Here is a 16,392-nt window from a genome sequence, read left to right as displayed (position 1 = left end):
GAGTTATAATCAATGACGAGGTAGGTACTCAGGTACACTCAAAATGTCATATAATATTATATAGCAGAGAGACTTACTGGGTTTTTTTTTTTAAATTTGCACTTGTTAGAAATTCCTAAAATCATTGACGTTAATATATAATATAATATATTATATTGTATATACCTATGAGGTAATTATGCAACGAGAATATGCGTTTAAAATAATGAAAGTACAGTACTTTTAATGTGTCACCGTTAATTACTAACATTTGTGAGCTCAGCATGTCGGCATATATTATTTACACTTATAAATATAACTCGTGCCACAGTAAAAGTGACGCAGTGTATATTGTATATGGTTATACTGTTTGAAAGCACATATTAGCTATTTAAAATTAATAATTATGTTTGCAATCTCGGTTGTTTTATCCGTCAGTTTGAGTTCTATGTAAGTATTTTTCAAATGGTTTTATAGTAAGAAAAACATAACGTGCCGCCGATTTTTATACGTATTTCTGACATATTGTTATACAGTTTTCCTACAGTTAAACCAATATTGTTAACATAGGTTAATTTATATGATGGATAACTATATGATAATATGTTATAAATATACGAGTTTCTAGCAATTTAGTAATTTCTATACTAATGATAATATACCTACGTATAACAGTAAATGAAGTAGGTACCTATTTAGACAATGTAGATACTTGTTTACTTTTCTTTTTTTTTTACCTCATTTTTTTAATGAAAAGACATTTTGTGTATCTACTAGTTTTGGTAAGACATTCAGTAAAAATATATTAATATTGTCTGAAATAAAGCATTGGTTCTTCTCCAAAATGTCTGCTTTGAAGTGAATCACAGTTCACAAATTATTAAAATAGGTACTTACGCAGCTTTATAAAAATTATTGTCAACCAATTTATGTATTAAACCTAACTAGCTGGTTATGCACTAGTTTTTGGATACATTTATAATCTTTAAATGTAACATAAGCTTAGAGATCCTGTTTTGGTTAAATGTAAACTGTATTTACTATGATGTGCAATGCGCAAATGTGCATATTGAAAACTAATAAAATAATAAATAGACTTAAAATGGTTGGCGACATATTAATATCAAAAACATTTAAATTTATTTCTAGATTTGCAGATGCATTTCTTTCAAGTAATTATGAAGGTAATTTTAATATCACTATAAAACTGCAGTTTAATATTATTTATTTGGACAAGAGCGCTGACTTATATTAAATTAATATTTTTTTCGTTACAACTCAATTATCGAATTATCATTTATTTTAGGAAATCCTAGGTTTGTACCTCAACCAGAACCATCGACGACACAAGGAGTTCAATATTATGTTCCAAACATGCCACAGTCATCAATGGAAGGAAACCAACCCATTTATCCATTGCCGCAACAGTCAATGATGCAACTACCAATGGTGCAAGGATTCCAATCTCCATTTTCGATGAATCTCACAAATCAGCAACAATTGTCTCTATTGATGATATCAATGTATGCTAAAATGATGGCATTAACTCAACTCATGAACATGCAAAACAGATATCAACTTTATCAACCTAATCAATATTATGGTGGTATTTTTATTGTAAAATATTATAATAGCCATAACCTTAGTTTAATGTTAATAATTTTTCAATTCACTATATAACCTCAAATCATTAATTATTATTTTATTAAAATTGTAATAGTATTTAATTTATTTGTTTGAAATCCAGCCGTAAATAATTATGGGCCAACTCCAGCTCCACTGCCATATGTTCAACAACCTCAAGTAGATCTACAAAACAATTTGCAAAATGAAATGTTGCAACAACAACAACAAGCAGAATCTCAGCAAAAGGAAATTTTAGAACAGCGGAGAGTACAACGTGAATATGACATGGAAGTTGAAAGACGCGGAGCCCTTATAAAAAGACAAGCGGAGGAAGAAGAATTAGAAAAACAACAACAAGTAATTGAATATCAATTACGGGACGAGGAAGAAATTAGAAGGGGAATAGAAGAAGCTGAAAAACAAATATTAGAAGAACAACAAAAAGAAATGGAACAAAAAGAAAATGATCTTAAATTACGCCAAGGAGTAGAACTAAGATTTCAAAAAATTAAAGAAGAAAAAAAAATGAAAAAAAATCAAGAAAATCAAGGAAATCAAGAAAATATGAAATCAAAAGTGAGATTAACCAAAAAACAACGCAAACCAATAGTTAGTAGCACAAATTAAAGGAAGATATTATTTTAAATCCATATAGCCAAAATACTATCAAAAAAATTACTATCAAAATAAAAAAGACGTTTTTGTAAAGATAATTTATAAATTATGAATACGAAATGTAATTTTTATTTATAATATGGTTGTATTTGAAACCATAAAATATAATATGTATTATGAACTATTAAAATAAAGTAAAAACTTAGTAGCTATTAAATTAATTTACAAAATAATACTACCTAGTAAAAATTTTATTTGCTTATGAAATTATAAAAAAGTCTTTAGAAATATTACTATAAATTAGATACCGCTAACTTGATACAAATATTTTTATTTCATACATAAAATAATCTGATTGGTAAAATATAATTTAAAATCATCATTTTCATCATTTTAATACAAGGAGATTTCTATACATTTACTAATAGAATTAACAATATAAAATAGTATATTTTATGCCCGGCAACTATGGCTATTAGCTATATAGTTGTATAGCTTATATTGTTGTTTTATAGTGGGGGGGGGGGGGGGTGGAATGGTTGGTTGAAACACGTTTTGAGGTTTGGCAGAATTTCAAGTTGAGCACCTGTAGGTTTCTGCCATGCCCAAGAGGGGGATGGCTTCAATGACACCGTGATTGCCCGAAGAAAAATGACTCTTAGTCCACTCGGCCACTACGACCCTCACATACTACTTAACTTAGTTCCTAATATTTATGAATAAATAATGTAAAAATATTATTTATTATACTAATAAGTGTAAAAAATAAATCTTTAATCTATTAATCTTTAATTAAACCCCTACAATTTCCTTGAAGGTATAACGGTATACTAAACATTACACTTTCTATACAACATTTTTTTTTATACAAATATAAATTTTAAATTGTTATGAAATCTAAAACTTTAAAAAGTTTTTACTACAGCATTTTAGAACCAAATCGTCGTAAAACGAAATTTACTGTTTATTCACAATAAAATACATAGGTACTTCAAGTGAATGAAAGTCGTTTCAGATTCAAATTTAACCAAACTCCGTGAATATGAAAGTTAAAACAGCATACAGAAATCTGTTTTTGGTGAATCTTCTCACCTTGTTTACCACAAGTCACGGCGAAGTTCAGTTGTTGCTGTCATATTAAGTTTGAAATTGATAATACATTCTCCTTCGATAAAATGTTGAGAAAACCGAAAAATTACCTCACCAATATAACATCTGGATTCTGAAGTATTCTAGACTTGATTTACGATGTTTAAGATCTCTGCATGTATTAAACATTTCAAGGATTCGGTTTCCCCTTTTCGTTATTAATTTGTAATATCCAATAACATACGCCGATGATGAAATTTTAATAATATAAATATATAATATAATATATTTATGATAAGTATTGTATTGTGTGCAAATTGAACAAAACATTTATTCCGTATAATAACAGGGCTCCTTGGTTTATTTCGTCAGAGTTTGCACTTCCTATTCAGTTACAAAACACCTATAATTCCTCACTGGTCCAATATACCTGTAAAGTTATATTATAATATAGAAACGTCTCGTATTATTCAAATTTCTCACCAAATATTTCTTATAATATTATTAACATTATTAAGTTGTTAATATTTCTACATAATACGAGTTATGCAACTCTCTATCTCCATCACAATCCTAGTTTAAAGGAGATAGATGATCGAAAATTGATATAATATAGTAGGTAAATAAATTATGAAGGTTCATATTTTTTTAAACGATAAAATAATAAAAAATTATTAATTGTTCTAATTTCGTTAGAAAAAATAAATTATATATTTTTTTTTAATTACAAACAATTAATCTAGATATTTTATAGTAATATCTAGAAAATAATACAATTACTTACGCGGAACAGATGATAAAAAAAGTAATTGTAAAGTATCTCAACGTAGCCTATTCATTGAAGTTATTCACTCATTATAGACTATGGTCTACAAAATTGAACGATCACAATTTTTGATTTTATTTACGTTACAGGTTTCTGAGTGGAGCGATGAATTGTATTAAAATAATGTCTATTTTTATTTGTTTTTTTGTCTCACTTATTGTAAAAGTACTTCAATTTTCTATTTCTGCATTTTTTCTAGTAGAAATGTAGTTGGTGCTTCAGAGTGTAAAAAGTAATTTTCAAAAGCGTAAGGAAAAAAACCTAAAAAAAATTAAGAAAAAATGGGAATATTTTGACAAAATCGATTTTTTTTTTACCTGTTTGATTAGTTACTTAATTCAAATATTTGTTTTTATTGTTATGTGTACATCCGTGATAAACGTACAAATATTTTAATATACAAAAAAAAATAAATACTTTTAAAATATATTTTGTATTTATAATAAAATACTTTAAAAGACAGTATTCGAATACGTATTTCAAATACAAATGGCATTAAGTATTCAAATGTGTATTCTGAATACATTTAAAAAGTCGTATTCTTAACAACTTAACAAGACTGCATACAATACATAATATTATTACTTACAAATATCTCTTGCTCGGGTTATTAAGTGTGTTGTTAAGGCCTAATCTACTATAATATTATGTATACTCATAAACTTATTTTCTATTATTCTCCTTACTTTACGACTCAGAAAACCCTATTCAATTGCAATAATGTTTTATTGACCGTGGTAACCATCGACCTTTTTATAAACAATTATAAAATTATATTTGGAATACCTTCTTGCAGTGATGGATTTGAGGTGGAGACGTGGCAATTTTCACCAACTTTGTACTGTTTTTTATTGTAACTTAAACTAAATTGCATTATTACATTTAAGCATTTTAGTAACTTGATTTATTAAATATTACTAAAATATGTGGTCTTTTTATAATTACAAATTATTGAACTTAAATGATATTACGTTTACAGCAAATGTATTATAATTATGATGGTTTATGCCCAGTTCACCGACACCTGGTTTTTTGATCAAAAAACCAGTTTTTAATGGTTTTTAAAAAGAGCCCAATTCGCCGACAAATGATATTGGCGACATGCTTTGTTGCATTGCGATAAAACTATAATAGGTACTATCATAATCTGTAAATTTATTTAATCGTCAGTATAAGGACAGGTATAGCTATCGGCTATAATATATAGGTATATCGGCCAAGTTATGATATCTGTAAACTTATTTAATGGTGAGTATAAGATAGTATTATAGGTACCTATCACATGATAATTGACATCCATCAATATATTATAAATATATATATTTAACTTATATTATAAGTCCACTGTAGTTTTATTTCACTGAGTGAGGTAGGTACTTCAATAAAATTCATTCCTACATATTAATTTTTTTTCCTTCAAATTGTGTGTCGGCGAACTGGGAATACACCATTATGATAATATTATATTGTTGTAAATAAAAGACTATTTAACATTATAATATATAATATAATATTATTAATATGTATAGTTCGTTGTTTTTTTTTACTAACAGAATCGCCCATGTCATGTTGCCATGCTTAAGGACCAGTGCTATGATTTTTTTTTTAATATTAATTTAGCTGATTATACCTTTTGCTTGCATATAAGTTTCTTACCCTAAGGCAATGTGTCGGTACATATTAAACGCACATTACTGGTAGTTAAATCTTAAATGAATACGTTCAGTATTGCATTGATAATGACATGACTGATCGAATTCACATTATAAAAGTCAAAATATCTCTGACATATTGATTTGATTAGTCCAGATATGATATAAGAGAATGTTTTTCACTTAAGAAGTACCCCTTAGTGAGTAAGGGTTTTTTTTTATAAATAAAAATTAATTCATGTTTATTTGCATGGACCAAACTTTCTTAGATAATGTAAAAAATTTAATTTAATCATTATTTTGTTGTAACAAAAATGTAATTCTATAAAATGAGCAATAAATTAGCATTCATTGTTTTCACTTATTTGTCTATCAGTAAAAAAATATACTGTAGGTATATAGTATTTGACATAATGTTAATCTATGTGAATATTTATGACTGAAAATTATTTTTATTATTATAATTTTGAATGATATAATAATTGGTATAGTGATAGAAATACAGGCGATACGTTCAGTTAGTTAACTGAAATATAGTTTGTTAATTAGTTTGGAAATATTTATGAATTATATCATGATCCATCGTTATTCAAGAATTCAGTATGTTCTAACAATTCTGTTTAAAATCTACTTTTTCTATTAATAAATCAATCACTATTATTATAATATTATAATTATAAGTTATTTACAGCATTAATTTGAATCATTGAGTTATTGTTGCAACTTTTGTGATGTATCCCAAAGTACCTAATTATTCTATAAACATGACATTTTATATACCTATAAAATGTAATAAATGTATGTTATAAATACAGATTTGATATAAACCCAGATTCAATTAAACAGCTAAAAGTTACAATAATAGTCTTTAGTTATCAATCTTAATTGATAAGTCATTATTATATTACTATTGTTTTAGTAAATAATATGTCTATTTTCATTTTTCGTGCATACAAAAATAAAATATAAAAATAATTAACGCAATACTATTCCTATACAAACAATTAGGTATAATTGTAGCTTATATAATATATAATTATTTAACTAAGCCCAACATGTTTTGGCATATGATTAGAACACATTGGTTAGTGTGTCGTTTGCATTTTTTAACACTTGTAGTTTTAATTATTATGTTATAACGCATTTGAGTTCTGTGATAATGTATGTAACATAATGCTAAATGATTCTATATGTATACATGTAAAATTAACATTGATTGAAAATCAACGGAAAAATTTAAACAACATTAAAAATTAATTAATTATTATTTTACTCACAGAGGAGATGATTTCGAAGTATTTGTTATTAATTGGCTTAATTTCACATAATATAGTGTAAGTGTTAATAGTTAACTAATTTTAAAAATATATATTAAATTTTTTTTTTTGTTTAGTAATTCGATGAATATGTATTTTGGAAGCCCATTTATTCCACAATTTTATACGATTCCAAGAAATAATGGTAAAATAGTTTTAGTATTAAAAATAATTCTATTCTTGAATTCAGGATAAACTCTTGAACAAAATTCAATTTTTAAATTATTAAAAATCTATATACCTACATATTTAATATGTATATATCTATCTAAATACTTCTTTAAATACTTATTTCATTTTATGGGTCATACGAAAAACACATTCGCTATACATTAAGTAGGTTAAAGGTTCAAACAAAATTAAAATATTGAAATATATCGATTAATTGTATACCTACATTAAAAATGATAACAATTTTGTTTTATTTTTATTTATTATAAATTGACGTTACAAAAATTGCTGGTTATTTATTTGAAATTTCTTAAGAATATTACCAGAGAATACTAATTAAACGTTTATGCTAATTTTGACAGTAAATATACTATGAGTGATATACTAAGTATAGTGTATTAATTTTATACACTCCTTTTTTTATTAAATTTTTTTATATAAAAGAAAATATGTAGGTACCTACAATCTTTATGCGTACATAAATACAAAAGTTATGTAGTTACGAAGTTATAGTAACATTTTGACGTGTTGGAAAGTGGCGTCCAATGACAAAAACTCCGAACTTCTACGTTCATTATGGTTATTATTATTATTATTCATAAGACATACACAATCTATACAACAAAGGCATACACATTTACGATAAGCGTATGTGATGCATGATTAGAGTAATGTTGAATTTAAATTACATGGGAAACAAAAATAATTTAAATGAGCGAAACTTTCAACATAAGAGAGAAATATAATATATGTTATTATTAGTGTAAAATATTACGGCGCCAGCATATTTTAAGATGGTGGGATGAATTTACCGTTATATAGCTCCTACTTCCTGTAACTAATTTTTCGATTAAAAGATTGTGCAGGTGATTTTGAATTGAAATTGTCATGTAGCGACGATACAAGCGACTAACTCTGTCCCCCCTACAGTACCTATACATATGATTATGCAAATTGGATTGGAGTATTTGATTGGTGACATTTATAGTATAGGGCGTTCTGTAATGAGACGGTGAGTTTTCGATTTTAGATAGATTTCAATTTTTTGAGGACCACCCACATGATTGGATACCATAGTAGAGTCATAACGATTTGAGAAGAATTTTGTAAATATTCAGTTAGCTGTGAATGTCCCCTTAGTTTTAAAGACTTGGATAGAAGAATGCGTTTAGATTTACAGTATATTATATTAATAATATTTTTTTTAATTACAAAATTGTACCGAGAAAAAATACATACTTTAAAGGATATCGCTAGGCCAATAATTGCGTTTAAAACAAATTAATTTCAATTCATTTTACAGTTAAATAAATAAGATAAACAAATATACAATAATAGAATATGTCCCATCAGATATTATGAACTATAACTGTGTAACGCAAGACATAATAATATATAACTATTGATGTTCACATCGCAGGTCTTTGAGCATCATTATAAATTCTTGCTAATAAATTTAAATCATTGTTTCATTTCCTTGAAAAGTAAAATGTAAAAAATAATTATTGTGTTTCTAAAACTTAGTACTATGATAATATTATACTACGAAAATTATCTTAATAAAATATTATAACTTACAATAAATTTAATGGTAGTTATATAGTTGATATTTTGTACCTATTATATTATAATGTAACTGAATAATAAAGTAGTTTCGTATTGAATTTAATATTTATATTATTAGAAGTGCCGAGAACGAATGGCAAAAAAGTAATCTACATGAAGATTAAGATAACAGACAAAATGAAACAAATATGCAATAAATTTATAATTTCAAAACAAGATTTTTTTTTCTATTTTATGAATAATGAACAAGATTCTTTTTATCATTAAATCTTCGGGGGAAGGGGTGGACTGTTGCAAGTTAATAGTTAATAGGCATGGAAACGTCTGCGTGCCGTATCAAGTGAAATGAAACGCATTAGTCAAGTGTAAGAGATTTATTCGTGTAGGTACCTACATCGAAAATCAAGTTATGTCCGATATTCGTAGACATAACTTAACGTTGGTCACAACCGATTAATTATCGGACGACGGTTGGAGAATTACGTAATATATCTTGACGTTTCGCATTGGTGATACAATATTATGTCGGGGAGACGTCACGTCGACACAACTGTTCAAGACGTATCGCCAAGGGTCGTGGGCGAGCTAGTGCTGAATACTTAGGATACATCCTACGTTGCCAATTTAATGGCAGTCATACTAATAATAGCCATCTATATGTAACAACGAACACCTAGCAACCTTCATTAAGAAAATAGCAACCGTTAATTGTTTGTTAATTACAATTTATGTTGCATAATCATTTGGTCCTCATCCATTTTCAATATAGAACGTTGTCGCGTCAAAATGTGATTAACCTCTTGGATTTTTTTTTGATATGGAGAAAAAGCCAAGAAACTCAAACTCAATTGCTCATCCTTAAAAAATTATTATTTTCTAATAAAAAGTAAACTGCATTTGAACGCAAATAATCCATTTTACTATTATTATAATCAAATTATTAGTTGTATAATAATAATGAATACAATTATTATAATAAATTGTATTGAGTACTATAATCACACTTTTTAAATATTCTGCAAATAACATCATTCATTAACATAAAAAGTATAACTTGTTTTATCATTTTTACAATTTAACTATACGTATATTGCCATTTAATTTGAACTTTTAAATATTTATATTAATCAATAAACCTAAGTTAAAAAACGTTTTCATTAGTATTCCAACATTTAAAGGATATAAATGTAATTTGTTCAATAAACAATTTAATATTGCGTGAACCATATTAAAATTAGGAAATGTATTTTATAATTATATTTGTATATCAAATTACCGTTCTTATTATATTATTATTTGAATAGTCTAAAAACGAAAAGACTTGTAACATATATAATATAAATATACTAGAGAACGAGAATTTAAGTTTATCACTAATGAAATAAATATATTGAAGTTGTCAAATCAAAATATATCGAAATGTTTAAATAATAAAAATCTAAAAATCATTATATTATTATTATTATTGTCGTTATGTTCCAAAAATCAATTTTAATTTTTAATATCTATAGTATTTCAGACCTTGCAAGACAACGTCGGCAGTTTTTATAGGAAACCAGACATCTTGCAACTACCGCCAGAAGTTAACCGCAATAATGAACAGTATGAAATACAACAGAGATCTTATATGGATAGGCAAGTTAAACCACAGGGTAATCTAATGAACCACCACCTTTGGAACATTCAAGCACAACAAGCCTTTCTTCGACGTCATCAATCAGAAAAACAAAAACAATATCGAGAATATTTATTAAAGAAACGAGAAGAAACGAAAAAACGCCTTGAACATCATCATAAACAAGCAAAACTGAAAAAGGAAAATATGCTCAAGAATCTCGTTGCACAACGTTCAAAGTTTCTTCAACGGCTTTATTATGATAATTTACTACATCGCGAGTATGATGAAAAAGAACTTGAAATGCATAGAAACAATGCAGACGAAACGTAACATAATTAAATAAATTAAGTATAATGGACTATATAATTATGTACTATTTAATGTATGCGTTTTCAGTTACAATCATATTATAAATTAGATATAAAAATGTAACATATAATTTAAGGTGATTTTATATTTTATATTATTGTGGAAATAGTTCTAACGAAATTTATATTACCTATTGACACTCTAAGTTATCAAAAATATTTATATACTGATGTAAGTATGAAAGTGTTTTGATACGTACCATTGTTTTTTTTATATTTAAAACTATCATCACTTTTAACCACATAAATATATCACGCCGATTTAAACATTCATAGGTATTCGTATTTATAAACTAAAATAAAATACAATATACGTAATAGTTTAATTTAATTTCAAATTTGTAACAATTTTTATAAATAACTTGATTTTGTTTAAACACTGTAGTTGTATAATATAATGTATGTAGTTTATTACATACTATACTATATACATTATTCCATAGGTTCCACTATAGTTAATTACTATTGTCCAATCTGTTTGTACAACTTTGAAACACGTATCATCTTTTGAGGATGAATTTTTTAATTAACAATTATAATTTATAATAATACTATAAAGTAGTTTTTGGAGCCTTTGACCGGAACCACGTGTATGTGCGTGTGTGTATGATTCAAAAAGGAATAACCATGTAAGTAGGTAGGTACTTCACATTTTCAATTTGCATTTTTGTACATTTTAAATTATTGACTTTTTTAGTATTTTTTCCATAAATGTTGTTACAAATTGTTGTCCCATACAAAAAAAAAATTAAAACTTGAATACAAGATCCCTCATAAGTTTCACTTATAAGAATTTATAAAATATTGAAAATACATTAGCAACATTATTTATAACTTATAAGCGTTCAAGTTCACAATAGCAAACGTTTGAAACCTAATTATTTTGTAGTTAGAAATCAATAAAAAAAATATACATTATAAAGCTATAAAGATTTACAATTTATTACAAGATACCTAATAAGTTGTACATACAGAAACCTAAAAATCACCATAATACATTCATTAAAATAATTTTTTATTGAAATTTCCAGTTTAGATTTTATAAAATTAAATATTTACAACAAATAATTTTTTTAATTATTCTATATTGCTTACAAGCAGTATTGTAAGACGGCGCTGTAGATATACAATATTAGAGCAGTTGTGTGTAGAATTGTTTCATCATGCATCGTTGTAAAAATATGTTTTAACTTTCAAAAGTAATTATCAAAATAGAAATAAAACTATTTGAAACTTATTACAAGGTCTCATTTAACAAATTAAATGTTCATATTCTATTATGCACAGGCTTAAACATTTTAATTTATGATTTAAAATTCCAACATTTTTTTTTTGCTTCTATATAGATGAAGCAGGCAAAAAAAATCCAACACACCGTCCAATCCTTGTAAAACCAACACATTCAATGCTCTGCTTAGAATATAAAATAATTGTTTAAGAACTAAACTATAGTTGAACCGTTTTGCTTATTAAAAAAAAGAAACTGAAAATCTAATCCATCATCATTACTTATCTATAATGTCTACTATATTTTATTTTACCTATTTACGATTAATTCAAGGATATGAGTATAGGTAACTAAAATAATATCTAACCATACGTCTATACCAAAACGTTTGAAAATGTAATCCGCATAAATTTGCTTCTTATCGCGCGTATAATGACACATTGACATATGACATGATGTGTTTGTTCATATTATGAGTATTGAGTAAGTATGTGAATAACACAATAGTCAATATGCTCGCATATACGTTACACTCTAATCGGTATTCAAGTCTAATCTATCCGAGTCCTAATCGGTGTAATATTGATTTATATACCATATAATGCGACATCACGTGTATAAATTAATATTGTGTTATTGAAAAAATTGCTCATGTTGAATAATAATTAAACCGTTAATGACGCGGTGGTAACGTACTATGCGTAGGTACCGTATTATATATAATTGGTTTCAACTAGGATGTCTAGAACTCTAGATATTACAGCAACTGTTATTTACGGGTTATAGAAAAAACTACCTGTTTGGTTACCTGTAGACTTTAGAACGTAGCCAGCTATTTATGAATAATAATTATGATAGAGGTACCTATACATTTCTGGTTTTACAGTAGGTACGGTGAAAAATTTTGTTTATGCATTACGATAAAATATGTATTCGTGTAGGTACACTGTCCAATAGATTTTGAAAAAGTAAAACGTTTCAAGTGAATGTTTAATTTGAACGGTCAATTTTACGTGGTCTCGACCGGCATATAAACTTATCGTACCTACGAGCAATGTAAATATTGTACTCATAAATTAATTATACTGTTCAGTATTTATAGTAGGTGCAATGGCGTGCATATATTAGTATGAGATAAATGTAACGTGCGATTAATGCACTATTCGATATTAAATTAATTAATAATGACTTAATAATAAAATTAAGTCCTAATAATAATATTATTAATATTATATTAGTAGGTATATGTATACATATCCGATCCATGTTGGCAGACATGTTTTAGAAACTGAAAACTATTTTTAATGACGACAATTAAATCTCGTTTTTGATAATTGCTCTTAATTTTTGGATGAAGTTAGGGCATGGTTGTTTGTATTTTTAAAAAAAATTTTAAAGTCAGAAAATGAATTGAATTCAAGCGAATATTAGAAATTTATGCCTTTATAAATGGGCCCATTTCTATATCAGAACTAATTTGCGTATTAATTTAATTACTGTATAATGTCGTCTGTTGTTAGGTACGTAATATTATTAATACTATTATGCTTCTATTGGCAACTGTATACAATTTCTAAATAATTAAACGTTAAATGTAATGCTTGAAATATTGGTTACAGTAGTACCAGATTGATAGATTCACGTTCATAATTATTTATTTGTCCTTAAAAATTGCATAAAATATATAAAACGAATTATCAGACAGGATCGTACATTACAATGGCACTTGTGAATTATTTCATTTTTACAATACCAAATAGTTCGATTTTGGATTAACTCAATATATAAAATGTAAAACATATTTAATACTGCAAAAAAATGGTATCGGTTTTTATAAAAGAAAAAAATACAGTTTTGAATTTTAATATAAATTATTCAATTACACTCAGCGTGAAAAGTCGTAAACTTAATATTAACCTCAACAAATATTACATTTTACCACTGGATAAATATAGTATATTGTAGGTATTAAAACTTAGTAATAAAAAAAATTAATGTTAAAATGCGTGGGTATCTACAGCTCTTTTTTAAGGAGTAAAACATTGGTTACGAAAATACATAACAAAGAACACTATTATATATGCATCGCATAACCAGTGAACTTGTCATTGTGTAACATTAACATAAATACTCCACTACTGGTTTAACAATGAATATAATATTTAAAAATGATTACTTATTTTTACAGTAGCTATTATTTTCAATACAGAAATATGAAGTTATACAATGTTCATGTCCTACAATGTTTCCTGTAATTACTTTAAACGTATGATTTTATAGTAAACTACTATTATATTTAACTAGCTGACCCTGTGTACTTCGTTGCCCTTAAAAATGAGAACCCTTTAAAAAATTGTGATTGTTCAAATCCTTTTGGACGTAACTTGCAACGAGTTTAGTGTTTAAACAACATTCAAGTAGACATGAATATCTAATATATAAAAATTTCGTGCCTCAGTGTTAGTTATTGAACTCTTCCGAAACGGCTTGACCGAAACTAAATAATGTTCTAATTTAAAAAAAAATAGTTGTATAAATTTCTAATGAAATGGATCAAGTATGATAGATAAAATCGGAATAAACATTTACCTCACTTAATGGAATACTTTCGGTTACCAATTGTTTCCCATGAATATTTTGAGTGTACTGTTGATTAAGAACCACTTTTAAAGTTAAATAACAATTGTAACTATATGATATTTTTATATTTGATTTTCTTATTTTTCAAAATATATGATGTTGGTAGGTAGAAAATACTTAGATGAAGCTCATGCTGTCCATACTATTCTTGGTACTGAGTTAGAAGCACCAAATTGTACTTGTTGCAGTATGTTTTGAAAAAAAGAGTCAACCATAATCTTCCTCTTTTGTTTAACATAATCACAAATCAGTGGAAAACTATACCAATAATTATACCACTAAATAGTTATGGTGAAACTTATTTGCTCGATGATGGTTTGAGTAAAAAATATGACCGGATTTAAGAAAATAAGGAGAATTTTTCTTAATACCACCAAGATCAAATATGTAACCATAACTATTTATTGGTATAATTATTGGTATAGTTTTTCACTACTTTTTGATTATGTTAAACAAAAGAGGAAGATGGTGTTTGGCTCTTTTTTTCGGCACATTTGCTCAACTCTTTCAGCCAGCTCATCTCGATCATAGTCTTACTCCCGTTGCAATTCACGATTGAATGCATCATGCGTGGGCTTAAAACATGAGTAGCTGAGAGAATGGTCAAACGACCAATGTTGGTCGCGTCTCCTTCAGTAGCGATGGCATCACGCAAGTGGATGTACTCGTCTGATCGTAACTTCGACTGATTGAAACGAATAAGATTGAAACGCTCCATTAATATTCAAATTAAAAAAATAAATAAATAAATATTATTCTTAACTCCTATAACTCATAGCAACCATTAATAAACAAACATTTCTATCGTAAATCTTAAAACTCCTGTTTGAGCACCTACCGGGGTTGATCAATTCCCTTTTTAAATTAGCCTATGACACTCACAAAGAATGTGGTTTTCTATTGGTGAAAGAATTTTCGAAATCGGTTCAGTAGTTCCAGAGATTACGCTCAACAACGGTAACTAACAACTCCTCTTTATATAATAGTATAGATATGGATTAAACAATAATTATAGTTATTATTAGACGATATTTTAAAAATATGATTATTTTAATATTCACTAGGCCATAAATAGCTAAAAGTAGGTTTAAGTAGCTCTAAACGTTAGAAAATACTACCAAAAATCGTCTACCTTCGTTGAATAAGTGCAAGTAAGCGAGATTTTCACTGCATTCCGGTCAAAATATATTTGTAATTGAATTAAAAAATGAATTAGTTTTACAATATCCTTTTTTTCCATGGGAATTGTTTTGAAAGTAAGGCAATTGTAGTAGTTCAATATTATGTGTAATGTATTGTTTATTGGTATGATACCTACTTTCGCACTTTGCACAAACTCATTTTTCAGTGTTTTTCCTAACAGTTAAAAATTAATTAAAAATATGTGAACAATTTAAAAAAAAATCTAAGCAGGTATTGTCTATATTTGCTCCTCTCGGATTTCTTTTTATTTCTTTTTTCTATGGTTCAACATTACTTTATATTGATATAAATTTCACTATCTTTCAGCCAGGAGGCAACGCAAAAATAATACATAGGTACACTGCAATGTCCAAATTTAAACACCAGGAACGGCAGGAACTGGTTTAATTACAGCCTAACAGCTGTTACATGAAAGTATCGTTAAATATTATTAAAATTGTAAGGTACTTGTTTTGGTTGTAAAAATTTCGTTATTTTTATTATTTAACAAATAAC

The 16,392-nt window shown here is 26.8% G+C and overlaps 2 protein-coding genes across 3 annotated transcripts; both read left to right on the top strand.

Annotated features, from left to right (window-relative positions):
* Positions 1–305: 305 nt before the first annotated feature.
* Positions 306–2,425, top strand: LOC132943001 (putative uncharacterized protein DDB_G0287113). 2 transcript variants are annotated; one of them, XM_061011748.1, is made up of 4 exons: positions 306–429; positions 1,129–1,163; positions 1,286–1,582; positions 1,727–2,425. In XM_061011748.1, exons 1-4 carry the CDS (start codon positions 386–388, stop codon positions 2,230–2,232), a joined length of 882 nt encoding a protein of 293 aa, XP_060867731.1. In that variant the 5' UTR covers positions 306–385; the 3' UTR covers positions 2,233–2,425. The 2 variants fall into 2 exon arrangements, with proteins under 2 accessions (XP_060867731.1, XP_060867729.1); XM_061011746.1 differs by having other exon boundaries at positions 1,286–1,585.
* A 4,469-nt stretch (positions 2,426–6,894) lies between these two features.
* Positions 6,895–11,636, top strand: LOC132943394 (uncharacterized). The gene is made up of 3 exons (XM_061012368.1): positions 6,895–7,121; positions 7,181–7,248; positions 10,352–11,636. The coding sequence occupies exons 1-3, from the start codon at positions 7,072–7,074 to the stop codon at positions 10,786–10,788; spliced, it is 555 nt and encodes a 184-aa protein (XP_060868351.1). The 5' UTR covers positions 6,895–7,071; the 3' UTR covers positions 10,789–11,636.
* Positions 11,637–16,392: the final 4,756 nt, after the last annotated feature.

The sequence above is a fragment of the Metopolophium dirhodum genome, chromosome 4 (assembly GCF_019925205.1).
Source record: "Metopolophium dirhodum isolate CAU chromosome 4, ASM1992520v1, whole genome shotgun sequence".
Lineage (NCBI taxonomy): Eukaryota > Metazoa > Arthropoda > Insecta > Hemiptera > Aphididae > Metopolophium > Metopolophium dirhodum.
Note: the sequence above shows the minus strand (reverse complement) of the source record. Positions and strands in the feature narration are given on the sequence as shown.